At 45.7% G+C, this 26,772-nt stretch overlaps 2 protein-coding genes across 3 annotated transcripts in view; both read right to left on the reverse strand.

Moving 5' to 3' along the window:
- LOC113140556 (myosin-9-like) overlaps nucleotides 1-15,372 on the reverse strand; it is a 29,289-nt gene extending 13,917 nt beyond the window's left edge. For both annotated transcript variants that reach the window (XM_026324431.2, XM_026324430.2), the window contains exons 1-5: nucleotides 15,176-15,372; nucleotides 3,216-3,544; nucleotides 1,449-1,605; nucleotides 700-727; nucleotides 473-566 (exon numbers count right to left, since the gene is read on the reverse strand). In XM_026324431.2, coding sequence (XP_026180216.1) covers nucleotides 473-566; nucleotides 700-727; nucleotides 1,449-1,605; nucleotides 3,216-3,542 — 606 coding nt within the window. In that variant the 5' untranslated portion in view covers nucleotides 3,543-3,544; nucleotides 15,176-15,372. The remainder of the gene's footprint in view (nucleotides 1-472; nucleotides 567-699; nucleotides 728-1,448; nucleotides 1,606-3,215; nucleotides 3,545-15,175) is intronic.
- Nucleotides 15,373-21,843: 6,471 nt separating this feature from the next.
- txn2 (thioredoxin 2) lies at nucleotides 21,844-25,104 on the reverse strand. The gene is made up of 4 exons (XM_026324499.1): nucleotides 25,015-25,104; nucleotides 23,684-23,949; nucleotides 22,964-23,087; nucleotides 21,844-22,632 (listed from the first exon to the last, which is right to left on the reverse strand). The coding sequence occupies exons 2-4, from the start codon at nucleotides 23,947-23,949 to the stop codon at nucleotides 22,516-22,518; spliced, it is 507 nt and encodes a 168-aa protein (XP_026180284.1). The 5' UTR covers nucleotides 25,015-25,104; the 3' UTR covers nucleotides 21,844-22,515.
- Nucleotides 25,105-26,772: the final 1,668 nt, after the last annotated feature.

A 26,772-nucleotide genomic window follows, 5' to 3' on the forward strand; every position in this document is an offset into this window, starting at 1 on the left:
CCCCGTGCGGAGCCACGTTGCATCAGACAGAGACCAAGTCAGCAGGGAGACCTGCTGTTTCTGACCTGGAGACCACATCTGGACTCACTTCTGCTGCAGTGAGGTTCAGTTGGTTTCTAATGTGGCCTGTGTTTTTATCAGGGCCTGTTCAACCTGTTGTTTCTTAGGGTCAAACACCCACAACTTTATAAGACGATTGTGATTCTTGCTTTTAATGTTGCCGTGATATTTCACAGGGGTGTGCTCAGTCTGTCTGCTGCTTGAATACAACAATCACCTACACAATAACAAAGTGTGCACAGAGGAAGAGGTTGTTCCTGTAACACACTCTGCAGGAATTATGGGATGTCTCATTTAAAAATGATTAAAACAAGAAGTGACAGGAGGAAGTGAAGTGAGTGAGATGAAGATAAATGGAGGAATGAGTGGAGGCTGGTGAAAGAGCAGGAGGAAGGTGAGAGGCAGGACTGACCTGATCTTTCTTGGTCTTGTGAGACGAGGCCACGTGAGCCAGATACTGGATGACCTTCTTGGTGTTCTCTGTCTTTCCAGCACCAGACTCTCCTCTGCACGAGACAAAGAGAGAATGAAAACAGTCGGAGGATTGAGAGGAGGAGCGTGACAGTCAGGGGCCGATGAAGTTTAAAATGATGGCAACAACAACTTGAAGCCTCGTGATGTTTGTGTGTCTGGACTCACGTGCAGAGGATGGACTGGTCTTCACGATCTGCCAAAGAAACGTGCAGATGTTAATTATACAGAACATCAGTGCTGTGTACTCTGAGCTACCACCACAGCACATACAGTTTGTTGTCTGTACAACAGGAAGAACAAAAGAGCAACAGACAGAAAATCACTATCTGGCTTCCTGTGCCTGGAAAGAGGTGATGCTGGGTTTTCCAACTGAGCTACTAATTACAAGCTGCTGCAGCCCAACATGCAGAGAAGCAACAGCAACAGACAGGAGGAGCAGTTTGGGTGGTGTGCACCACAGACACAGGAGGTGCACTAAAGAAACACACCTGCAGGAAACGGCTTTACGTGCTCACATCACTTTTTTTGCTGATTTTAGTCACAAACCCTTTGTGTTTTATGTAAAACAAGAGGGTGGAAAAAAAAAACACATGCAAATGCCAGAGACAGGAAATCTGCATTAGAGGAACAAAAATCAGACGTGAGCCTTTAATATGACAGTTATGCTGCCACAGTCTCACAAATACTGTCAGCTCAACAAAGTCTGGATTTTCTGCGGCCACTGATTGGCTGCCAGGGTCTCCCATTTTAAGGCCCACACTCAAAATGAAAACAAAGCTCCAGCACTGATGCAGTTTACAGCTCTGTGGGTGGTGCAACCACGAAGGACCCAATTTTACAATCACAGGAGGCTAAAAGAGCTGGATAAGGTTTAATGTCGTCATGTGGCAGTGAGGGGGGGGGCCAGGACTTACCCTGCATCATGCTTCTGTACGATGTGTCAGTGATGGCGTAGATGTGAGGAGGCATTTCATGCCTCTTCTTGCCCTTGTACATATCAACGATCTCCTCAGAGTAGATGGGCAGGTTCTTGTAGGGGTTTATGACGACACAGAAGAGACCAGAGTACGTCTGCAGAACAGAAAATAAAGAGGACGGTGTTCGTGTTACATGATTTTAGGCCAAATGCTAAAAACTGTTGTGCAGAGCAGGCTCAGGGCCTGAGATACTGGTCACTTCACACACTAATATGTACGTATCACTGCTTCTCCATAGAACAGAGAAGTTGTGGCAGCAATAATGAGGGCTTCCCCTCCCCAAGGAAACCCAGCAAAACATTTGTTCCCGTCCTACATGATGTAATCCCAACCCCACCCTGCTGCAAGTTTAAACTGAGGAGTGACCTGAGCACAAAAGTGCAGCTACGTGACACGTTAGCCAAGTCCTAGCTCAGATCGACATGCTGCGATTATCGTTTCAGCTCTGAGGCCAAATTTTAAAATCTCCTTCATTCTTTTCTAGAAACTGCACTAAATCTTTAATCGACTAATTTCTCATGTACTGGAGCTCTGTCCTGTACTGGATTCTTTTCGCGCCCTCTGCTCTGCAGCCGCTCTCCCCTGAGACGGACGATCTGAAAGCTGCAGAGCCTGGAGCCTCTCAAACCGAGCGTATCCTGGACCTCTGGAGGTGGGGGGGGCTACAGGCTGTGTGGATGTGACCGGGTCACACCACAGAGTCAAAGAGTCCAAATCACTCCCAGCCCAGAACATGGGTGATAAATAGGATTAATTATGTGGGGGAGGAATAGCTGCTACAACACAATTTACATTCCACATCCATCTCTGCAAGAAAGTGGACTGTGACCCCCCCCCCCCCCTCCTCACACGCTGCATTGTTCCCCACAGCTTCCTGTTTACACCACGACTCCAAACAAAGGACGAGGGAGGGGACACGCAGAGCAGAGAGAGGGGAAGGAAAACCACATGGACACACCATGAGGACGTTAACAGCTGCACACACAATGGATGATGCTGAACAATGAGGCCTAATGAGATAATTAGGAAATAAACTGGTTTGGAGACTGGTCATGGCAGATTCTTTTCTGTAAGCGAGTGGGGATTTCACACACATGAGAGGAAAGTACCAAATTAATCTGTGTGGTGGACAAGCAGGCCAAGAAAACAGGAGCAACATTCATATCTAGAGCAGGAGCAGGAGCTCGGCACACAAATCTACCTGAAGTCGTTTTATTTCTCATGCACATATCAGCACATTTGAACCAGGTCTTCTTCAGCCTGGCTTTCAGTGTCCGAGCTGAGGGGACTCCCCTGTGCTGATACGTGCATGATGAAAAATAAAAGGCTCTTTGGAGATGTGGGTGCGTGGACCTGGACCGTTTTTTTGTGCTCTAGAATAAAGACGTCTGGGGAAATACTGTCATGCTGGAAACAAAACCAGGACAGAAGCTAAAATTAGGCCCCAGCATCACTGTGACTCTTTAATGTCCAGCAAACACGAGCCCTGGTCCTGATCAGTTTTTTAGACTGAATATCTGCTGATACCGGGTCAGACCCAGAACCTAAACCCAAAGTTAGCTGCTGATGGATGTTTTCTTTTGAGGCGGGTTACGTCTAAGTGACGTCAGCTCATTTTCAAATGTCTCACACATATTTAGTGCTGGTTCTCAGCCTCTTCACAAACACTCACCACAACGAGCACAGTGCACGTCACATACTCACATATATGAGACCAGAGTAGTATCTCTCCTTCAGGTTGTGCAGCACCGACGCCTCGTTCAGGCAGGTGAGCTCGGCCATGTCCTCCACCTTGCTGAACTTGGGCGGGTTCATCTTCTGGATGTCGTCCTTGTTCACTCTGATCTTCTTGCCGGAGTCCGCCAGCTCCACCACGCATTCGTCGCCGTGCTCCTCCTTCACCGAGCCGGGCTCGAAGCCCAGGCGCTCCGAGGGAATCCATACCAGCTTCTTGGAGGCCCAGTCGGCCTGTGCCAGCGGGTTGTTGACCAGGTTGCGGTCCACATACAGGAACTTGTCCGCGTCTGACATGACTGAGGAAGAAAGAGTGATTGTGGTCAGTCCCCAGATAGAGATCAGAAACACACATCAAATCAGAAAACTCTAAAATAAAGGTGTTTGTGTGACGCTACACATTTTCAGCAATAGCTTTCAGAAAAAGGGCAGAGGGGCTATGGAGAATAAAGTCCGGCTTTCAGGACCAGACCTTTCCTATCTTCACATACAGTCACTGAGGAATGCAAAGGTCACCACTGATGGGACGGACAACAGGAAACAAGACCCCATGTCACCATGTTACTCCCCGACTAACTGCTGTGAAAACTTCAGGTGACACCGACAAACATTTGCCCAGGACCACAAAGGTCTGGGTCCTAGCAGGGTCTGTCCAGTTTGGGTGGGAGCCCTGTGAGGGAGCAGGTCTTTGATGCTGTTCCAGTCGGTCAGGGTGCCGATCAGTTGGAGGGGGGCAGCCAACTGTGGTGATCGTGGAGAGATGAGGTAAACCTCTGCATGAATTTGGACTCTTATAGACCAAACAGGCCCAGGAACCTCAACTTTCAACTTTCAAGATGGAAAAGGCGTAAAAAGCAACTTTTGTTTGAGACAGAATTGCTGCAGTCAGCACCAGAGCATGTTACTGGTTAGTTACTGCAGCAGCGATGACCTCAGTTTGTGCATTACCTCACTCAGTAAATGTTTGTTTTAATGGGAACATCAGAATAAACCCTTACCCTCAGTTTTAAAATTAACACTAAAACATTCTGAGTTCATCAGAAACTACGATGTCTGGAGCTGTGGCGTGTGGAAAAACAGTGTCTGCATATCCCAGCTGGCAGTTTATTAGACACACCTGGTATCCAGGTACAGTCCTGCAGTAAATTCTCCTTCGTGAGGGTGATAATGCTCAGGAGGCTGTAGTTTGTGTTGCTGTTGAACTGTAGTGCGATATACCTACAGGTGTTTCTGCTATTTTGTCCACTCCACTGATATCTGAGGCTAAATACTAGAAGTGCCAACATTATCACCTTCATGAAGGAGGATTCACTGCAGGACTGTTGGATTAGTCTGATCAGTCCGACACAGGGGTTCCTAATAAACCGACTGGGTCCGACACAGGGGTTCCTAATAAACCGGCCATGTACTGTGTGTTTCTTAGTATTGGGCAGAGTTAAGTAGGACAGGAACTGCCAAAATATACAAAACGTGCAGTGGACCAAAACAAGCGACATTAAAGGCTCTGTGCAGATGTTTGATATCACACATAAGCACACGGCCTATAAAAAAAACAAAAAAAAAAAACAAAGTCGGGTTCAGGCAAGTCGACTTCTCTGCTGTTACGCCTCTGAAAGCTGAAAAAGAACATGTCATTGACAGGGAGTGCTGCGGCTTAGCCCACAGAGAAAGTCACTGAACGAGTAAAACCAGTATCAACGCAAAGGAAGAGGGTGCAGAAAAACAGCCAGAGCAGAGAAATGAAGCTGAAGGAATAATAGGTCAGGTCCAGTTTGGATACTCGTCGTTGTATCTGAAATAATAATAGCTGCAAACGTCCATGAGAGTAATTTCACAATGCAGTGTGGTCCAGTGGGATGAGGTTCCGGTGCCAGATTCTCATGCTCAGTTTCACAGAACACAGCAGCAGAGTGAAACACTCTACTGACAAGTCTTGCCATAGTTTAAATGACAAGGTCTGTGATTTTTTAGTTGTTTTGCACAAATCACATCCACAGACTAAACCCAAGAATGAATGTGGTGTAAAATGGGAGGCCCGTGTCTTTCCAAAACCAGTTCCAGACGTTGCTGTGAGCAGAGAGAAGCTGGTTTTTGGAAACAGACGGGCCTCCCATTGTTGGTGAGGAGGAACCATGTGAGCCAGCTCAGCGGTGTGGCTCCCTGCTGGGTTTTTAATAGTTTTTGGACAACAATGGAGGTCTACGGCTCAGACCTATAAGCCGAACCAGGTTCTGGATTCGCACACATTCATTGGTGCTGTCGGTCTCTGGATGGGGTTCGCTGCCTTTAACGACAGATTTTATTAAGTGAAGTCATCGTGCATGATGCAGCTGCACAGCCCCCCCACAGGAATATCATATTTGTGTACTTTAAGGTTAATATCCAACTATCTCGCCCAGCGTGATCCGGGATCAGCTCCAGGTAAAGGGAGGATAGACTGCTTTCCTCATGGCTGCTTCTAACAACATTAGAAAAACACTGCAAAACGTTCATCAACAAGGCTGAAGCTCCCAACAACAACTTTCTCTGAAGCATTCCTGACCCGCACTCAGGAACGGCGACGGGCCCTTGAGTCTTTCGAAAGAGAGAGAGAAAAGCTGCTGCATTTAACAGCCTTGTTCCTGTTCCAGTACATTAACCCTGATCTGTGAGAAACAACCAGACGGAGCCATTCTTCTCATGACCCCAGCCTCCCTCCGTCAGGCTGCACTACAGCTGCTGCCCATCACTGTTCGCCCCCCTCCCGACCCATCTCTGGTGTAGTGACCCCGTCCTGGAACAGAGCGAGGACCACATTAGTCCTGCGGCAGGCCTCAGCTGGCTCTACGCTCCCTCCCCTTGTGTTTACCCAGGACTTTCAGGGTCACATTCCTGCCATACTCACCCTTTATCAGGGAGAGACGGCGAGCGAAGGCATTCCACTAATGCCTGTCCTGTCTCCGTCCTCACATCTTTCTCAGCTCTGTCTGCAGCTTTTACTTCCTGTTCCTCCTCCTCTGACTCCCTTCACATCAGCAGGTCATGCAGAGAGGTCATCACTCACAGATCAGCATCACTGCGTCGGACAAACTTGACTGCTCACATTGTCTATGGCAGGGAAGTACAATTCTGAGGTATCTGTACTTCACCTGAGTATTTCCATGTTGTGCTACTTCATCCTTGGACTTCACTACATGTCAGAGTCAAACCTTGGACTTTTTCTTGCTCTACATTTATCTGATAACTTTAGTTCCTTTTCAGGATCAGATGGATCCAACAAAATACAGACTGATCATCAAACTTTATTGATCCCTGGGGGGAAATTCCCAAGATACCCAGCAGTATGGAAAGTACTTCAAATTAGAAGTACATAAGGTAGTTAACGTCAGCTACCCAGCAGTATATAAAGTACTTCAAATTAGAAGTATATAAGGTAGTTAACGTCAGCTACCCAGCAGTATATAAAGTACTTCAAATTAGAAGTATATAAGGTAGTTAACGTCAGCTACCCAGCAGTATGGAAAGTACTTCAAATTAGAAGTACATAAGGTAGTTAACGTCAGCTACCCAGCGGTATATAAAGTACTTCAAATTAGAAGTATATAAGGTAGTTAACGTCAGCTACCCAGCAGTATGGAAAGTACTTCAAATTAGAAGTATATAAGGTAGTTAACGTCAGCTACCCAGCAGTATGGAAAGTACTTCAAATTAGAAGTATATAAGGTAGTTAACGTCAGCTACCCAGCAGTATATAAAGTACTTCAAATTAGAAGTATATAAGGTAGTTAACGTCAGCTACCCAGCAGTATATAAAGTACTTCAAATTAGAAGTATATAAGGTAGTTAACGTCAGCTACCCAGCAGTATGGAAAGTACTTCAAATTAGAAGTATATAAGGTAGTTAACGTCAGCTACCCAGCGGTATGGAAAGTACTTCAAATTAGAAGTATATAAGGTAGTTAACGTCAGCTACCCAGCGGTATATAAAGTACTTCAAATTAGAAGTATATAAGGTAGTTAACGTCAGCTACCCAGCGGTATATAAAGTACTTCAAATTAGAAGTATATAAGGTAGTTAACGTCAGCTACCCAGCGGTATATAAAGTACTTCTAATTTGAAGTATATAAGGTAGTTAACGTCAGCTACCCAGCGGTATATAAAGTACTTCAAATTAGAAGTATATAAGGTAGTTAACGTCAGCTACCCGGCGGTATATAAAGTACTTCAAATTAGAAGTATATAAGGTAGTTAACGTCAGCTACCCAGCAGTATATAAAGTACTTCAAATTAGAAGTATATAAGGTAGTTAACGTCAGCTACCCAGCGGTATATAAAGTACTTCAAATTAGAAGTATATAAGGTAGTTAACATCAGCTACCCAGCGGTATATAAAGTACTTCAAATTAGAAGTATATAAGGTAGTTAACGTCAGCTACCAAGCAGTATATAAAGTACTTCAAATTAGAAGTATATAAGGTAGTTAACGTCAGCTACCCAGCGGTATATAAAGTACTTCAAATTAGAAGTATATAAGGTAGTTAACGTCAGCTACCCAGCAGTATATAAAGTACTTCAAATTAGAAGTATATAAGGTAGTTAACGTCAGCTACCCAGCGGTATATAAAGTACTTCAAATTAGAAGTATATAAGGTAGTTAACGTCAGCTACCCAGCAGTATATAAAGTACTTCAAATTAGAAGTATATAAGGTAGTTAACGTCAGCTACCCAGCAGTATATAAAGTACTTCAAATTAGAAGTATATAAGGTAGTTAACACAGGGTTGAATATGAGCTGGTTCTGATCTGCAGCTTTGTTGTTTGACCTCCACAATAAAAGAAGTGGAGCTGGCTGAACACCCAGAGCTCTGGGCTGTTGCTCCTCAAACATGCTCTTAAGTTGAAATAATGCTGTTAATTCCACCTAATTTAGTTAATGTGGTTTTTCAAAACACAGGATGAAGCTGATCCTGTCACAGAAGCTTCAAATGAACGAGCAGAAAGCTGAAACATTTGAGGTCTAATACACTGAGTAACAACAACACACAGACAAAAACACTGGCTGCCTCCTCCAACTTTCTGATGGCCGACCCTCTGATTTGGACATTCGCTGTCAGACGGCACAGAAAAGTCAATGACACACTTCAAAGTAGGTCTCCAGAGGCAGCAGGTCTAAAAATGACTCCGGCAGCTATTCTGGTTCGACACGTGCTGTTCTACATCGAAAGTAAAAGCGGCAGAGGAATAAAGAACTCCCATCAGGCGGTTTAAGGCCTTAGCTCCAGGCCTAGTGGAGTTAGTCATATTAAGACAAATGGATGTTGACTTTCAGGTGAAACAGGGACCATAAAGCCTCAACCAGGGCACAAGTTCAAGTCCTCCATAATCCTGTAAGAATCAAACTTCCCCTGACTCAGCTCTGCTGAGACCCAATGCTGAGGAGATTAGCTCATCCAGATATTCATAACAAGCATTACTCATCATTCAAATACGTAGGTCAACCTGAAACCAGCTCTTTGGCCAAAATCCCCGAACTTTATGGGGCCTGACTAAGACACCATTAAAGGATTATCTTCTAAACATGAAAACAGACCCAGCAGTATCCTGTCAGACTTGAAAGAGAAAGGGGAGCCATAAAACAAAAGGAGGCCAGTTTTACAAAAAGATCAGAACGAGCTGCAAACAAACAGCTTTCCTGTGTGTGACCTCTGTGTGACCTGTGAGCAGAGCTCTTTGGAAAAAAAACTGAGGACTAACCCTTCCTCAATGATCGGCAGAAGATCCAATGCTTGTTTATTACAGCTCGTCTCTCGTCAACAGGAAGTTGGAGTTAAAATTAACTACAATGGACGGGCCATTGTGATGCACCGGGTGCAATGCATCCTGGGTGTTGTAGGATTTTTCACCATGGGAGCTTTTGGAATAAGACGTCCTTTTTGCTGTTTTCTCCAGTCACAGGACATTTTACTTTACAAAGGGCTGAGCTGAACCATGCATTATTCATGAGGTACTCTTCTGATTGGCTGTGGGAGAACATGAGTCATCATCACCTTGAGCTAATCACAGCAGGTGCTCATGAATAATGCTCAGCAGCCAATGGGGCTGTTAGTAACCACTGATTTAGACCATCTAAACAGCTCTCAGCTCAATAAAACCTCATTCGAAACGCTCAAGTCTTTTTGACACGCCTCTTTAAAAAGCAGGTTAACCTTGGTGTTTATAAAACAGAGCTGGACTCCTCCTCATTCCTTTCCACCTCACTGACTCTCCCTGGGTTCCTGTAAAAACACGACTCGTGACAACCTCCACCACAGCATGGCCATGTACAGTCAAACCCATAACCCAGTGATGCCGTGTTGACTGACCCATTGACAGGAATAATAATAGAACAGCAGAGTCAATAACGGTACATTCCCCGGCACAGCGTCCCTGCCTGCTCGGCCTGAGTCCTGGGCTGTGGTTTCATGCTGCTGTCACACTGGTGTGTTTGGATTTCCCTCTCCAACAAATCCCCAATCTTTATTTCTAGGGCGACAGTCTCTCCTGTGCTTTTAACCATCTGCACCCTCTAACGCTGGGTCAGGACGAGCAGAGCGGGTGCCAGGCAGGGACTGCAGCGGTTCCTGGTCAGGCAAAATCCATTATCACAGACTCCCTCCCTCCCCTTCGCCTTCCTGCTCTGAAAGTGGGAAGGGCAGGGCTGGGAGAAGTGAGGAAAGAGGAAATGACAAACTGAGAAAACTATTTTGCCATTTGAGGAACTTGGTGTGTTTGCGTCTTTGAGGGAAGGTGGCGTTTTCCTGAGCTCATGCGGAGCGGATTTCAGAACTGAGAAGTAAATTAAGCCCTTGCTGGAAAATAACCGCACTGCATGACAGATCTACATCACTTTCCACATTGCTTTTCACATTCCTGCCACGGCTGGGATCCAGTTTCACTGTGAGTTGCAGGCTGGCCATGGCCATCCACCATTTACTGGGCTGAGAGGACCCAACTGTCTTTCATTATTTCACTATTTATCGCTCATCAATACCCATCGTGTCAATAATGTTTACAGAAACTGATCGGACACTTATTTATCACTGCTGACGTATAGAACAACGAACAGTCGCAAACATTTCAACCAGTTTAACCATTAAAACCACGTGTCCATAACTTCAACTAAAAGCCACGACGCCCCTCAGCTAACTAGTTCACACACAGAGCTGACTATTTTAACTAACCAAAAGCCAGTTTCCGCTTCCATCCTCTGCTGTTCTGTGGAGGCGAACGGCAGGTGGAGCCGATTCTCCAGTCGCTGCCATTGAACCACCACAGAAGAAGAGGAGCTGATTGAGAAGAAGCAGCTCAAACAGCAGAATGAACGTGAGGAAGGTCCCAGCCTCCTCATCGCCCCACACGCCTCCGTGTTGGTCTGCAGCTGGTCTCATCCACCATCATCATCATCATCATCATCATCATCCCCTCAGTCTGTTTCCACTTTGTTACATTTGACTTTTATCAACACACCAACTTTTCCAGCTCACGGAGGAAAAACCCCTCAGGTTTTTAGAAAACAGTGGATGAAAACAACTTGATTTCAACTGTTGATCCGTTACCTTTAGCTCTTTGTACTGACAATCACCGACGGTATCCAGCCATCCTGTACCATTTGGTGTAACGGTGGCTTCACCTATTTCACTGGAAATAAGGTGTGGGTCTGATAAGCACATCACTCTCAGGGTCACAGAGCAAATTCCACATCTATCAGTGAAACAGTGGGGCCGATCACGCAGAGTGTGCACGACCCCAGCTCGACCTTTTACGAACACCCTCCGACGGTGCCGACCATTAGATAAACAGTTAGGTAAGCCTTTGACAAGCAGGCAAAGAATGCAGATGGGAGTTAAGACACACATTTCACATGAGCAGTTACTCTTCTTCAGAGGAACGCTCCACTGGCACAGCTTTCATGTCTGACAGAGCCAACTCCCTCTACCCTGAAGATTATCTCTCCTTATCACCACCTGCGGCACGCCCTCCGAGCCTCTCAGTCCGTGCACAGATATCTCACTTTAACAATCACCTCCACAGACAATGCATTCAAAGATCCACTGACGACCTGAATGTCTGGTGTGCAGGGCGATGTTTATTGACATGCAAATACAAAACCCAGCAGCAGCCAGAGCACAGACCCATTAGGCAGCCGGTCTCAAAGTTCAGTCTGAAAATGAGTTTAAAGTGTTTGAGGTGAACATGTTGCACAACCTGCAGAGCATTAACCTCTTTCTCCACACAGTCAGACAGACACACACACCCCTGATGTACGGGAACAACCGTGCTTTACCATCACCACTGATTAGTTTTCACAGCGTTGACGGTGTAAGTGCTTAAAAAAAAAAAAAAAAAAAAAACGGCCCGACAACTAGAACGACCTTACAAAGCTTTAAACGGAAGCTGTGCAGGCAGATAGACTTTCACCCAGTGCGGCAGGAAATTGTACCAGCAAAACGTCCCTTCAGAGAAGACAGAAGGTCTGAAGGAGCATTACTATTGTTCACGCCACAAAACAAAGCAGCACTATCTCCTGTGCACAAAGCAATTATCAGAAAAGGCATCGGTCGAGGTTCTCCCACGAGATGAGGAACTTAACCGATTCCTTTTAGGAGGTAGTCCGAGCCAGAACTCTGTCGTTTCCTGGTATTGTTGAAAGCTGACAGGTGTGTGTGTGTGTGTGTGTGTGTGTGTGTGTGTGCGCACAGAGGGGGTGGGGCAGAAAAAACAACAGAACAGAGGCAGTTAAGCTGGAGCTGAAGCGCACAGACAGGGAACAGAGGTCACAGAGAACGGTCTGAGTGTGACAACAAGGAAATGTTAGACATGAACCGCGGTAGAAGGAAACAGGAAACCCACAGAAGACACTGCTGCAGATTCAGTCAGCTCAACCCGCCTGACTGAGGCAATGTAATTATGCTGTTCATGTCAACCAGAAATAGAAGAGTCATCCAAGGAAAAGCAGCTGAATTAAAAGGCAACAACAGTCTGTGTGCAGCTGCATCACAACCTGTACCAGATAAAACCTCCATCAGGGCTAATCCAGAACCCTAAGAGTCTCTCCCTGCATGAATGAGTCTCAGCTGACTCTGTAGGAAACTGTCCTGTGTGCATGACACCTGGCTGCTCTGCCTGATCAGTCACACTGGTGCCAAGGCCTTTATGAGAAGGTGCATAACTACTGTACGTGAAGAACCAAACCATCAACATACTCTAATCTACTTAAAAGGAACAGGGTTAGAACCAACAACTATTTTCACTAGAAATGAGCCGATTATTCATTAAATGCTAAAAGTAGCGACAGCAGCTTCATTCATTCATTCATTCAACTCCCAGAACGTGAAACACAAAATACAGGCAGGATCACAACACAAAGGGCACCCACACAGCCTGTTTGTCCAACGATCCATAACTGGACCGCAGAACCCACGTTTTCTACCATTAAAGGAAACCAGCAAATATTCACATTTGAAAAGCCTCAAACTGTGATTTCTGGCATCTGTTAAAGAAAATAAACGATGACTCTATTACTAAAATAGCTGCTGGTTATTCCAGCTCTGGCTCAGATCAGTGTTTGAGCTCTTCAGCCTGTGCTACCGTGCGTTTATGACTGAAAAGGATCGTTCAGACTATAAACGCCCCCACATTTGTTAAGAGAACCTTGAGACTTCATAACAGAAGACGACTGTGGGGTTGCAGCCAAACTGTGTCACACCGGCTCCAACACGCAGCAACAAAAACAGCCGGGCCCTCCGTCCTTCACCGAAATCCAAACATCCACAGGCAAGTTCTCTCAGACTGAATCACTGAGACGACCGAGTTTAACACGTCTGCAGTTAATTTGTCCAGCCTGCAGTACAAACTCTCCTGGGGGGGGGGGGGGGCTCGAACGTGGACCTTGCTGACACAGTAATGATGGAATGCAATAAGCTCTGCAGGGGGCTCAGCAACAGCACCGAGACGTCCATAAATGAGAAGAATAGGCCTCGAGACGAGGCGTTGCACAACGCACCGCGAGGACCTGATTCAAACAAGTGACTCAAACGCAATAACAGGATGTGACATACCACATGACACCCAACGTGGCCCTTTAAGGCAAAGTCTTCAGCAATCTGCCTTTGTCACGGCGAGGTGCATCATCCCGTGAAGAACAGCCGTGACAGATGACGTCAGTAAAAGACACAGGACGCTGTGGAGAACGTTAGCGCAACGTTTCTGTGCCTCGTTATGAAAAACTAAACCCAGCAGCTAAGCTCACGCTGTAGTTTTACAGCTTCCTGAGTGGAGGGCAAGGCTCCGATTACCACAAGTGGAAGGAAAAAGGTGCTGCCTCTCTCTGAGACCACTAACACTTCGCACAAGGAGAAGCAGGGCTGGGTGGAGAAGTTCCAATGCCCAGTCTGACTTTAATGTCATCTGTCGTCATAAACTCAGAAAACACAACACTAAGCACTTCAGTCCTTGGCTGTTCCATCAGCACAGATAGGATGGAAAGGTGACACCTGAAGAACCTGATGAAGGTCTGAGATTGTAAAGAACCATCTGAGATTGGCCTGCAGGAACAACAAAGCATGGAACATCTGCATTAGGCTGAATAAAGGTTCCACGTTCCTGCTATGAGGTCTCACGGGGCCTGCAAATGTCCTACTTCTCACGTGTTCTCTCCAAACATTAATCAGCTCCGAGCCTTGGAACATTTTCATGCTAAGCCCTATGACATAAATAAAATGCACCTAACGTGGCCTGATAAGATCTGCTAAGTCATGGAGAACTCCTGCTGTCCGGCTAATGCTCATCACAAAGGAACGTGCTGCAATTACAACAGAACCCTGGTTATTTTCAGCTGCCGCTCTGGTGAACTTCACAGACCAGTCGGTTACAATCTGGCTGCCAGTTATCTGTTCCAGTTTTCAGATTAAATCCTCCACATGGAGGATCCTCAGTCTGTTCTACGTTTGTCAAACTGCATTTTCATTCTACACATCCTGGGCCTGCAGCTACTGAACGTGATCCCCTTCATGGAGGAGGATTCACTGCAGGACTGTTGGATTAGACCGATCAGTCCGACACTGGGGTTCCTGGTGAACCGACTGGGCCCGACACTGGGGTTCCTAATAAACTGACACCTGTGTATAGACAAATGTGTTCTAAGTAAAGCAGATTGTAATTGTGGTCTTTGAATCCCTGATATGAAGGACTTGTTCCCCAACGAGGTCTGTAGCTGCAGGACCTGGTCCGAGTTTACTATTTATTTTATGTATCTGGTCTCTGGTGATTGAATTAAATCTATAAATAAGAAATAAAGCAGAATGTTTAGGACCAAACTGGATTCAGTCAATGAATGTGAGTAAACTCACAGTAGAACCGGGACCAGGTTCCAGCCGAAGCACCGTTTTTTTTTTTTTCGGTTCACCGGTGAACGACTGACGTCATGCCCCCCAGCCAGACACGGTACCGGCCACACACACACACACACGCACACGCACACACACACACACACACACACACACACACACACACACACACACACACACACACACAAAAGTTCCCCCACAAACTAATCACCGACTCGCTGCTGTGACTTCCAGCCGAGCAGCTGCCGTTCGGTACCGGCCCAGCACTTCCTGTCTCCAAAGCCAAAAAAGTGCCGCTGTCCTCGCGCCCTGAGCTCACCTGCCGTGCACGGGCTCGCGTGTTCGGGTTCGGGCAGTAACGTTCGTGTTTAAGCGGCGGGAAGTGAAAGAAAAGCGGGTTCGATCCGCCCCGCGGCTCCCGCTTCTTCCGGCGTGGCCGCCGAAGTTGCAGCCGGGACTTAGCACCGCGTTTCCTGGTTCCCTGCACTTGCTGCGCCGGGCAGTCTGGATGAAAGTACCCGGGCAGACGGCGTGGCAGGCCGGAGGGCTCGGGCCGAGGGTCTTACCTGTTTTTAGGGTGCGGGGCGTCGTTCAACAACCGGGAGGCTCAGTCACCGTTGAGTCGAAGTTCGTTCCCCGTCGACAGTTTCAGATTCAGGTCTCAGTCCTCCCTCTTTCTCTTCGGCTTTTCTCGCCTCCCTCTTCCTCTGGCTGTTCGCTGCTTCGCCTGATTTCACCCAGCGCACAGGCAGACGGAGCCGGGGCGCGGTCCAGGACGAGGCGGGCCCCGGCGCGCCTGTATCCGCCCCTCGGGCCAATGGCTGCGGCGCGCCGGCAATCCGCGCGCTCCGGACCAATCAGGCGCAGCTGCGGGCGCGCACGGTGGCGGGGAAACGGGTTCTGGGCTGGGCAAAGGGCCCCGGAAAAACTGAACATGAAAGCGGCCAGAGGAGGGAGGGAGAGGGGCCAGATAATGCTGTTTAATGAGGGAGGTATGTGCATACTAAGGATTTTCATGACCATATAAGTACCAGACTGCAGCATCATGGGTCCCCCCTCACGCGTCCGCAGGGTCTGGTCCGCTTTGAAAACAGTTCCTGCTGCCAAATATCAGACAAATCCTGTCTGGGATATTCTATACCCTTATTCCCAATGTGCCTGTGTCACAGCAAAGACTTCAGTCCACAGACAAAGGAGGATTTATTTACGGGAACAAAAACCCCTTGGCAGGATTGTTGTTTACACCTGCCTCTGCAAGAAAGGTCACAGCTACAAAACCAATTTACAAAGTTACATTCATATTTAAATTAGACTTAATACACCTGATTACAGGTACACATATAGATAAAGGTGTCGGTTTATTAGGAACCCCTGTGTCGGACCTGGCCAGTTTATTAGGAACCCCTGTGTCGGACCCGATCAGTCTAATCCAGTCCTGTTGTTAATCCTCCTCCATGAAGGTGATAATGTAACTTTGTGCTCTGATGATCATCTTGGCGTCTACAGTTGGGTATTGCTGACAGGTGTTACTATTATTTTGTCCACACCATTTATATCATTGAGGCAAAAAAAAAAAAAAGCTCTGTAACAAAGAACTTGTTCATGCAACAGTCCATCCTTGTTCAAACTGCTCACCGACATCTGTGCAACACTGGAAATATCCACGTGTTAAATTCGTACTACGACACTATCTGTCCCTGTGTGCTGCTTTGACAGGAGGTCAGAGGTCAGCAGCAGAACAGGACCAGTGGAGCTGATAAGGATTTGGTGTCTGGCCCCAGGTCAGGGTGGTCACCGGCCTGCAGCAGACTCACAATAACTAGTTTGGCCCTACTGGCCCCTGTTTCCACCAAGGGATTTGAAATATTTTACATAAACTGTTCCCTGTGTTTTCAGATGCAGGTCAACAACAACAACAACAACAACAATGTGGATGAGTCTGAGTTTTAAAGTTTTAAATACTTTACATGCAAATGTAAGAAAAAGTTAGTGATACATCTCAGATATTGCTGATAATGAAAGATTTGTGTGTTTTTGCTCATTTAAACGTGACAGATTTGAGCAAACATTAGATTTTTGTAAAATAACTTAAATTTAACCAATAAAGTGTCAGCATGTTCTGTGTTCTTACACATAAATGTTCTGTTGTTGTTTTACCCACATGTTCTCCGAGATCGAAGCCCATGAGACAGGGTGTCTTGATGAAGCTGTGTTTATTAGTCTCAGGTTCCCATCATGCAAACAGGTAAGCCCAGGTTCATGAGCAGACATGTCAACGCTACCTGGGAACCGCTGCAGGAGATGATTTGATTAATGTGAGGAAGGTAAACACCTGTTCAGCCTTCACATCAATCCTGACACTTGTTTTGTCTTGGTTCTTCGAGACAAGTGCGGAGAGAACACATCTGCGCGGGGGAAATGGAACTAAAACCAACGGAGGAATAAAGCAAAGGAGCGTGGCGTTGGTAGAAGAGAGGATGGCGTGGTGGGACAGCGCACAAAACCTGGATGAAAAGGGAAAGAGTGTACTGCCAAAAATCTACACAGAAGAATGCAACAGCACAATGTGAACCTGTTTACTTCAAATACTTTCCTGGGATTCAGACTAGTTCTGATCTGAGCCCAGTTTGCTGAGGGAAGCTGACGGCACAGAGCCAGTGCACATGTCACAACCAGCAGGGACACATTAGCTGTGGAAAATAAACATTGTGAAACGCAGATTAAAAAAAATTAGCAGCTTTGATAATGATTTGCAACCAGAGGTACCTGTGCATTAGAGGGTTCTTAGATAAATATAATAAAAAATAAAATAAGAGAAACAGACAAACAGCTAAAATAACCATCTACTGGATAAATAGAGGGTGGAACTGTGGACTGTTTTGCCTTCTTTACATTGGAGATGGTGCTAGAAACAAGCTGCCCTGACACAACACAGACTCTCTGACATCGTGACGGGGTCTCAGCCGCGACTGGAATCCACTGACAAACAGTAAGTTTCGGTCAAATGTGTGATTTGCGTTCACGATGTGTCATTATGAAAGGAATGTGTTTTCCTATACACTTAGCAGCTGGGCATCACATGTATGTAGAGGAAAACATTGACCATTCAGCACGCCTGCCTGGAAAAACCAATAAATCTCCAACTCTCTCTCTCTCTCCCTCTCTGGGACGGATGGGAAATATTCAAAATGTCAGCTGGGAGGTCAAAGGTCGCCCCTTACTTTGAGCAGGAGCAGATGCCACGGTGCTGAGAGGACAACGAGTGGGAGTGAGTCACAGAGGGGAAATATTAAAATAAACAAATCCAGGCAAAACCCAAACTAACAAGAAAAAAAAAAGAAGCTCAGCTTCTAATAAAAACCTCGGACTGAAAAAGTGAAGAAATTAGTCGACAAAAGCACCAAACAGACGTGGGCATGGATTACCAAATATGGAGACTTCTGACCTCACGATCTGCCTCCCTCTCTGCTTTTCACTGTGACCTACTCTCCCTCTCTTTTTCCTTCCCTTGGCTGTAATAGCAGCAGGGTGTGTCTGTAATTCAGGGCGTTATATGAGGCCATTATATGATGCAGTCAGAAAGAAAGCAGCTCATTCAGTGCCAGCATGGTAGAAAAGAGCCCGTTGACTCACTGGCCACTGTCTTTGTGTTTGGGCATTCGCTCTGCAGTGTTTTGGTGGGAGTGTGTGTCACTTTGTTAGGTACACCTCACTGACATGAGCTAGTCCACCTCCATAGAGGCCTTAGGCGTCGCTAGGTGTACCTAATAAACTGGCAACTGAGTGTATGTGTCAACTGTGGCTCAGATCTGTGTCAGGTCTGTTTGTTGCCCCAGTCTGACCCAGATATTTCAGCTCCTACCACAGGTTTACATCCTACAGCCACAATATTACTGCAGTAAAACTACAGAAGTATCAGCAACACAATGTACTCTAAGCAGCAAAATACTATTGGATTCTAATTATGCTACCTTATATACTTCTAATTTGAAGTACTTTATATACCGCTGGGTAGCTGACGTTAACTACCTTATATACTTCTAATTTGAAGTACTTTATATACCGCTGGGTAGCTGACGTTAACTACCTTATATACTTCTAATTTGAAGTACTTCATATACCGCTGGGTAGCTGACGTTAACTACCTTATATACTTCTAATTTGAAGTACTTTATATACCGCTGGGTAGCTGACGTTAACTACCTTATATACTTCTAATTTGAAGTACTTTCCATACTGCTGGGTATCTTGGGAATTTCCCCCCAGGGATCAATAAAGTTTGATGATCAGTCTGTATTTTGTTGGATCCATCTGATCCTGAAAAGGAACTAAAGTTATCAGATAAATGTATTGCAGTATAATGAAGTACTGAGTAACCACATGTAAACACAGTGCCATTCATTCCTGCACCTTGCGTCTTGGGTTATATAACCAGTCAAGTAAAAACCACAGCTGAACGTGTTTCAGTTCACACAGCCTGTAACATGAGAAATCAAAGTGTCTGTTTGTGTGTATTTAAAAGACCAGAGCCCCAAAGGCTAATTAAGAGCCACTGCAGCTTTTAAGATAATGCAGTAATGAGAGTACAGCAGAGTGGATGGTTATTTATCCTGCCCTCTGTCTGTTAGTCTCCAGCCTCCTTTCCTCAGTAATCAGTACACAGGAAGGAGCGATAAGCCTCATGTTGACTCACAAAACTCAGGAATGTGGAGCAAAGGGAAAATACACAAAGCGTTTCCTCCCTTGTTGGGATGTTACTCAGTTAACGTTTCTACTAATGTGACATCTCCATCTATTACACATGTTAATTCAATGATACAGCATGTCAGTAGGCAGGCCTGCATTTAATCCTCCTCCTCTACTGTAGTTTCTTCACTGTGTTCTCCTGAGAACAGTTTGTGCTATTCAGCCTGCCCTCATTGACGCAAATGGGTGGGACAAAATAATAGAAACACCTGTTTAAATAAAAAAAAAAAAAAAAAAAAAAAAAACACACAATGCCAACTGAACAGCTGTGAAACAGCCTGAACACAACCTGGACATCATCACCTTCATGAAGGAGGATTCGCTGCAGGACTGTTGGATTACACTGATCAGTCTGACACAGGGGTTCCTAATAAACCGACCACTGGGAGGAAACTGCCTGGGTTAAAGCGCAGCTGTATCAGGCTGGTGTCTGGAACAGAGTGGAGACCTGGCAGCCTGTGTTTGAATATAAATACAGCTATGTATTTACTGTAAACACAACATGTGCGAGATCAGGCTGCTGTTACACACACACACAAACCAAGTACAAACACTTTGACATCATTTGGCTCAGTGACAGCAGGGTTTGATTTCAAACAAACACTCAGCACATCGTAATGGTTTCGGGCTCAGAGGAAGGCGTGCAGACTCGGGCAGAGAAGAATTCTGCAGCTCTGCCTCTCGGTCGGTTTGCTGTGCAGCAGCCGCCGGCTTCCCCTGTCTTTTTTTGCCTTATATGGTCACAAGAGTGGTGGAGTAAAAGAGAGAGACGGCGAGAGCAGGGTGGAGGTGTGGTCTATTGTTTTTGGCGGAAGAGGTGTAGGGTTGCAGGCTTCTTGAACCTTTGAGCCTGTCGTCATCCCCTCAGTCACCTCTTTTGTGTGCAGCGGGGGTGGGTTGGGGGCAGCTTGGTTCATCTGTGTAAATCCTGAGGCCTCTTGGGAGCAGTCGGCGATTACTGAGAAGCAGAGAAACTAGCAGAAGAAGCAGGAAGTGGTTCAGATGGGTGCCGCCCTGGGATCCCAGACATCTCAGAGTGATGCAGGAATGTGCTTCACACAGTTCACTGCACAGACCTCTGTGCCTGTGGGTCACCACCTTCAGTCACACCTGCTTATGTAATGTCAGAGGAATTTTTAAAAGTGTGGACACAATAAAAGGAAGAGCTCAGAAACTGCAAACCGTTGGATTAGACTGACTCTGTTTCATCTAGGTGTTCCTAATAAACTGACCAGGACCACAGATAAAACCTGCTGAGTGATAAGGACAAGGACACTGCCAGCTGAGAGCTCTGAAACAACACACAGGCTGGGGAGGGAATGTTTTTAGTGCTGGAGATGATGGAATCACAGCCACAGGTGCTCTCCTGTCGTCTGACCTGCTTTACTCAAGTGCACACACACGCGCGCACGTACGCATGCACACACACGCACGCACACACACTTTACAGGAATGACGACTTTCACTTAGTACCAGTCTGTGCTGCTTGTAAAAGTCAAAAAAACCCTCAAGAATCATAGTTTCTTAGATTTTATAAAATACTCTGAATCGCCTTGTTGTCGGACTTGCTGTGCAAATAAAGGTTCCACGTTCTGCTGTTAATTATTGACAAAGTCTAGAGGAAACACACAGTTTATTAGTTTTGCTTTTAGAATTGAGATTAAGAATCAGGTTATTGCAGCTTCCAACTCAGAGGTTATGGCATAAGTCTGAGCAAATCAAACCGAGCAATAATACTCTTTTTTAATCCACTTTAAAAGTCTTGACGAATCCAAGTCTAATGGATTTTAATTAGACCTGGTCTGATGTGACCTGGGTGGGAAAAAAGGATTCAGGTTTAACTAATTTGAACAATCTCACAGAGGACTGGAAAGCTGCTTATTCTCAACTTTCCAAATAAAAGTTAAAACTGCAAACGTTTACACTCTCCCTGTTAATCTAATCCAGATTTAAAACCTCTAATTATTGTACGTCTATTTAATGTGACCTTGGCCACTGTGGTCATGAGAAAGGATCAGTGAAACTGATCTTATAGATCTGACAGTAGGTTTCCAACAAGGACGTCAAATATGTCTCACAGCCATAAGTGGATTAAAAAAAAACAGTCCATCTGAACTTTCTGCTCCACGAGTCGGTTAGTGTTCAAACTGTTGACAGCGAATTATTTATTTATATTTATTTATCGAGAGCTTCGACAAGTTGATCTAAAAATGTTCACATACTCAGAAACCTTCCTCCAGTCTACGTCCTGCAGCCAAACAAAAACCAGCAGCTGATTCCTGCATATTTCCAGTGCTGCTGAAACCGCTGAGGCAGGGACACGAGGTGGACTTTAACACGGCGTCAGAGAAGATAAGTGAAACTCACATCTCTTTCTTAAACACACATTCAGTTATCAGGGCACAGACGATACGTCTCCAGGTGCTGAGTCGACCTGATCGATTTGCACATGACTGGTTTGAACACGGGGCAGTGAGCAGAGTCCGTATCATCAGACAAACACGTCTTCTGACTCCTTTATTTCACTTGGACATGTTTCCAGTACACAAGAGTTCAATTCAGTAAGAAACTAAAAACTCATACTTGCAATTCCTGCTCCACTTCAGTTTCACAGTCAGGACCCAGACACACAAACACATACAAACCCCAGAATGACTCTGTCTGTGTGTGTGTGTGTGTTTGTTAAAGAAATTCTGCCCTCTTGTGTACAAAATCAGGAACTACAGAAAACATGGTCACTAACTGCAGTGTCAGGTTTAAAGTTAAATCCTCCCCCACCCCACAGGTGCGAACGCTCATCCCTCATGTTCTGCAGGGTCGGTGCTGTGCAGCTGTGTAGTCCCACCCTGGCTCAGTGGATCCGCTCGTACAAACGGAGCCATCACATTTAAAAGGAAGAAACTGCTGTGAAATGAAGCGCACTAAAAACGTAATGGAGGCACACACCCATCACCAGACAAAAGGAACGTGGGACAGACAAAGACAGAAGCGCTGAAGCAGAGTTGATGCATTGTGTCAGGGGATGGGTGTGAGCACCGGACAGGCTGGGTTTATTTGTCGGCGGCTGCTAAACGGCCTGAAAACGGCGGCGAAGTGCTGTTGACGGTGCCAGAGTCACGTACACAGCACCTGAACAGTGGCGGTGGGCGGGGCCACTGCATTACTGTCCAATGATCTTGGTGACAAATGAGTCCAGCTCATCATCGTCTTTGATCCCCACAAACTGATCAACGACATCGCCCCCTCGCATGGCGATCACCGTGGGAACGGCAGACACCTGCAGACGGAGAAGGGTTTGATCAGAAGATGAGACCGATACAGTTGAGGAGGAGGAAGAAGAGGAAGAAGAAGCTAACGTCTTATATTATCATATAATAGGGGATTATTATATTATCATATAATAAGAGGTTTGCAGGTTTTATGTTTCCTTTAGGAAGAATAAAGCATCTAATCCCTGACATTCACAGTAACCAGGCACCAGGCCTGGGGTTTATGTCGGTCTAGTACAGTTTAAGAAAACAACAGTATTTCCTGTAAATATCAAAGATGTTTCTCTGAGAAAACATCAATAAACCAAATGTCAGTAGAACCACAACAACAAGACTCACCCCATATTCAATAGCCAGGTCAGTGTGATCGTCTATGTCGACTTTGGCCATGGCCACACGGCCTTTCTGTTTGGCTACGGCCTTCTCCAACCTGGGCCCAAGGATCTTACAGGGCCCACACCACCTGAACACACACACACAAACACACACACAAATAACTATATCAGCCGAAACACAACCAGTACAAGGAGTATACATGCAATGAAGATTTCAGAAGGGCAACGCTGTGGAACAAACGCCGTCTCACGCCTTTAAAAATGTGTTTACTGCAGGACTGTTGGATTAGATTGACTTAGACTGACACTGGGGTTCCTAATAAACTGACTATCTGGTTCTAGATCCGATTCCTATCTGTCAGAACAGTCAGACCAGAATCCATGTGGTCGTTTTAACGTCTCCCTCCTCTGCACATGTCGCCTGTCGTCATCATTCAGTGTGGGAACCATCAACATGGAGGAGGGGGGGCAGTGGAGAGACCAGGACGCTTCACATTGGTTGGACATTTATGGAGAAGCTCCTGATGGAGCCAAACTGGACGGAACATATGGGAACCCAGCAGCTTTGGAAGAAACTGAGCACAGATGACGTTGATGTTCTTCACATGTCAGTTCAGTCTGTGCATGGTGGCAGTTTAGGAGCTCAGGGGGTTCACACCTGGTCCATGTCCCTGACTGACATGATGGGAAGGAACAGACACACAAACAACAGTCATTCACTCACTGAGCGTGGAAGTCGACCAGCACCGGGAGCTCGCTGTTGATGACCCTGTCCGTGAAGTCCTCCTGGTCCTGGACGTTGAAGGAGACTTCTCTGCGAAAGCTGTGAGGCAGCGGGCGAGGCAGAGCGCACGAGGGAGACAGGAAGGACACCCGGCTCGTGACGGGCCGCAGGGAGGAGGAAGCCATGGAGGCGGTGGAGACTCGGAGGCAACGGATATCTTTCGTAGACAGCGTCCAAACTCTACGCACCAGCAGCCTGTGAGCCATCTGTGTCAAAGACAAAGTTTATATCTAAGTCATTAACACGTCTCATGTTACAGGGGGGTCACCAGAAAATACACAAAGATTAACAAACCATGAACCAAACCCATGAAAACACTCTCCCCAACATAAAATGAACAGAACACATTTTACTGACGAACAGATCAACTTTGACAACAACCATTAAAACCTGAAACCATTAAAACCAGTAAGGGATGGAAGTGAATCCTGCAGTTCCAGCCTGATGGAGCTTTAAAGTTTAAATAATCTGTTTCTTTAAAAATGATCGGCCCAATAAAGAAAACAGTGAATAAGACGATCAACGTGAATCTCAACAGTTTAATATGAAGACTGATAAAGATTAAATGCATTTGAAAACAAAAAGCAGCCAGTGAAGCCTGGAGCCAGTCCCAGCATGCAGTGGGTCAGAGGTGGGTCCCCCCTGGACAGATCAGCAGCCAATCACAGGACTGACACACAGAGACAGACACACATTCACACCAACGGACAATTTAGAGTCACCAACCAACCGAACCTGCATGTGTTTGGACTGTGGGAGGAGAAAACCCACACAGACACAGGGACAACATGCAGACTCCACACAGAAAGGCCCCGGGTCCACCTGGGTTCAGACCCACACTCTGCTACTGGCAGGAAAAAGCAGTAACCACTGCACCACTGTGCCACCAACCAGTGAGAACATCTCTTCAGATTAAATCTACAAATATTATTAAGTACATATTAACGTTGAATAAGTAATTAAAGTCGTTTCGTGTGTAATATACGTTAAAGTGATCAACACAATAATGATCGATAACCAATAATATCAGATACATTCATGTTAAATGTGTTCACGGTTAAACTGCAGCTCCTCCATTAACCTGCGTTACGCATGACTTTGCCCTCTTCGTCCTCCTCTTCCTCCTCACCTTTTCCCGCCACCTCCGCCCCTTTAACGCACATAAACACACACAGGTACAACCGGACAGCCCGACAACACGCACACACACGCGCGCGTACCTCCCACCGCGTGAGGAACAAGGACAAACCGGGTCTTTGCAGAGTCTTTACCTCGGTCTGCAGCTGGAGGGACCTGGGCCTCTGACACCAGTGAAGCTTCCGGTTTGGTGCAACAGAGGAAGCGGGACAGAGCAGCTTCTTAGGACCACAGCTCGAGAGCAGCGCCACCACCTGGTTAACTACCTCATGTACTTCTAATTTGAAGTACTTTATATTTATATACTGCTGGGTAGCTGACGTTAACTACCTTATATACTTCTAATTTGAAGTACTTTATATACTGCTGGGTAGCTGACGTTAACTACCTTATATACTTCTAATTTGAAGTACTTTATATACCGCTGGGTAGCTGACGTTAACTACCTTATATACTTTTAATTTGAAGTACTTTATATACCGCTGGGTAGCTGACGTTAACTACCTTATATACTTCTAATTTGAAGTACTTTATATAGTGCTGGGTAGCTGACGTTAACTACCTTATATACTTCTGATTTGAAGTACTTTATATACCGCTGGGTAGCTGACGTTAACTACCTTATATACTTCTAATTTGAAGTACTTTATATACCGCTGGGTAGCTGACGTTAACTACCTTATATACTTCTGATTTGAAGTACTTTATATACCGCTGGGTAGCTGACGTTAACTACCTTATATACTTCTGATTTGAAGTACTTTATATACCGCTGGGTAGCTGACGTTAACTACCTTATATACTTCTAATTTGAAGTACTTTATATACTGCTGGGTAGCTGACGTTAACTACCTTATATACTTCTGATTTGAAGTACTTTATATACCGCTGGGTAGCTGACGTTAACTACCTTATATACTTCTAATTTGAAGTACTTTATATACTGCTGGGTAGCTGACGTTAACTACCTTAGTGAGAAGACACCAGCTCGCCAAACAAGGGCGACCTCCACCTTCGACAGGTTTAGCTGCACATTGATCCGTGTCTCTATGTTCACACCTCTGGTTTGATACAAGGAGCAAATATGTTGGAAAAAATTGAAATTAAAATCAGTGATTCTCACTTCTGCTGTGGGGAGGAAGTGGATTAACTCAACTGAGGTGAAAAAATTAGAAAACTAATTTGAAATATATATATTCCCATATTGAGTCAGCTGTTTGCAGACGTGAAATACAGTCAATAATAAATAAACAGTTCAAATTAGTAAAAACTAATGATTGATAGTTTAGTTGGCTGATGCTGGTAAAATAGCAAAAATGAATCAACCATGTTAACCAAAGTAATATAACAACATCTATGAACAGTTTAAATATCAAGGTAAAAGCTATGGATAAACATCATGGTTACATCAATGTGATGCAGTGAAGTTCTTGCAGTGTTGACACACGTTTATTTCAGTCTCTCGGTTTGTTTGTTGATACCTGTTCTTTCATGTCATGCCCTCATTTCTCCAGCAGAGGACGATGTCCCCTGAGCAGCCCGGAGAGGAGGGGGTGTTTATCAGACTGTGGCCGTGGGGCCTGAACAGAGGGCTGCTCTGTGTCCCTGCTGAGGTGGGATCTGTGTGTCAGGACCAGAACACACCAGCCTCAGTCCTCTTTACCCCTGGTCTCGCAGACCCCTCCTGTACGTGTTTACCCTCGAACGAGCCCAAACTGTTTGTGAGTGAGACTCTTTTTTCGCCCCCCAGGCCTCTTCCCACCAAATAAACATTGCACCGGAAATTGCAGGGATATCTGGGATTTTTGAGGGGTCCTGGTGGAAAGGAGGAGAAGGCTAGAACAAGGGTGCTCCCTGTGACACTTTGGAGGTGCAGAGAGAGGATGAAGACG

This window comes from Mastacembelus armatus, chromosome 8, assembly GCF_900324485.2.
Source record: "Mastacembelus armatus chromosome 8, fMasArm1.2, whole genome shotgun sequence".
Taxonomy (NCBI): Eukaryota; Metazoa; Chordata; class Actinopteri; order Synbranchiformes; family Mastacembelidae; genus Mastacembelus; species Mastacembelus armatus.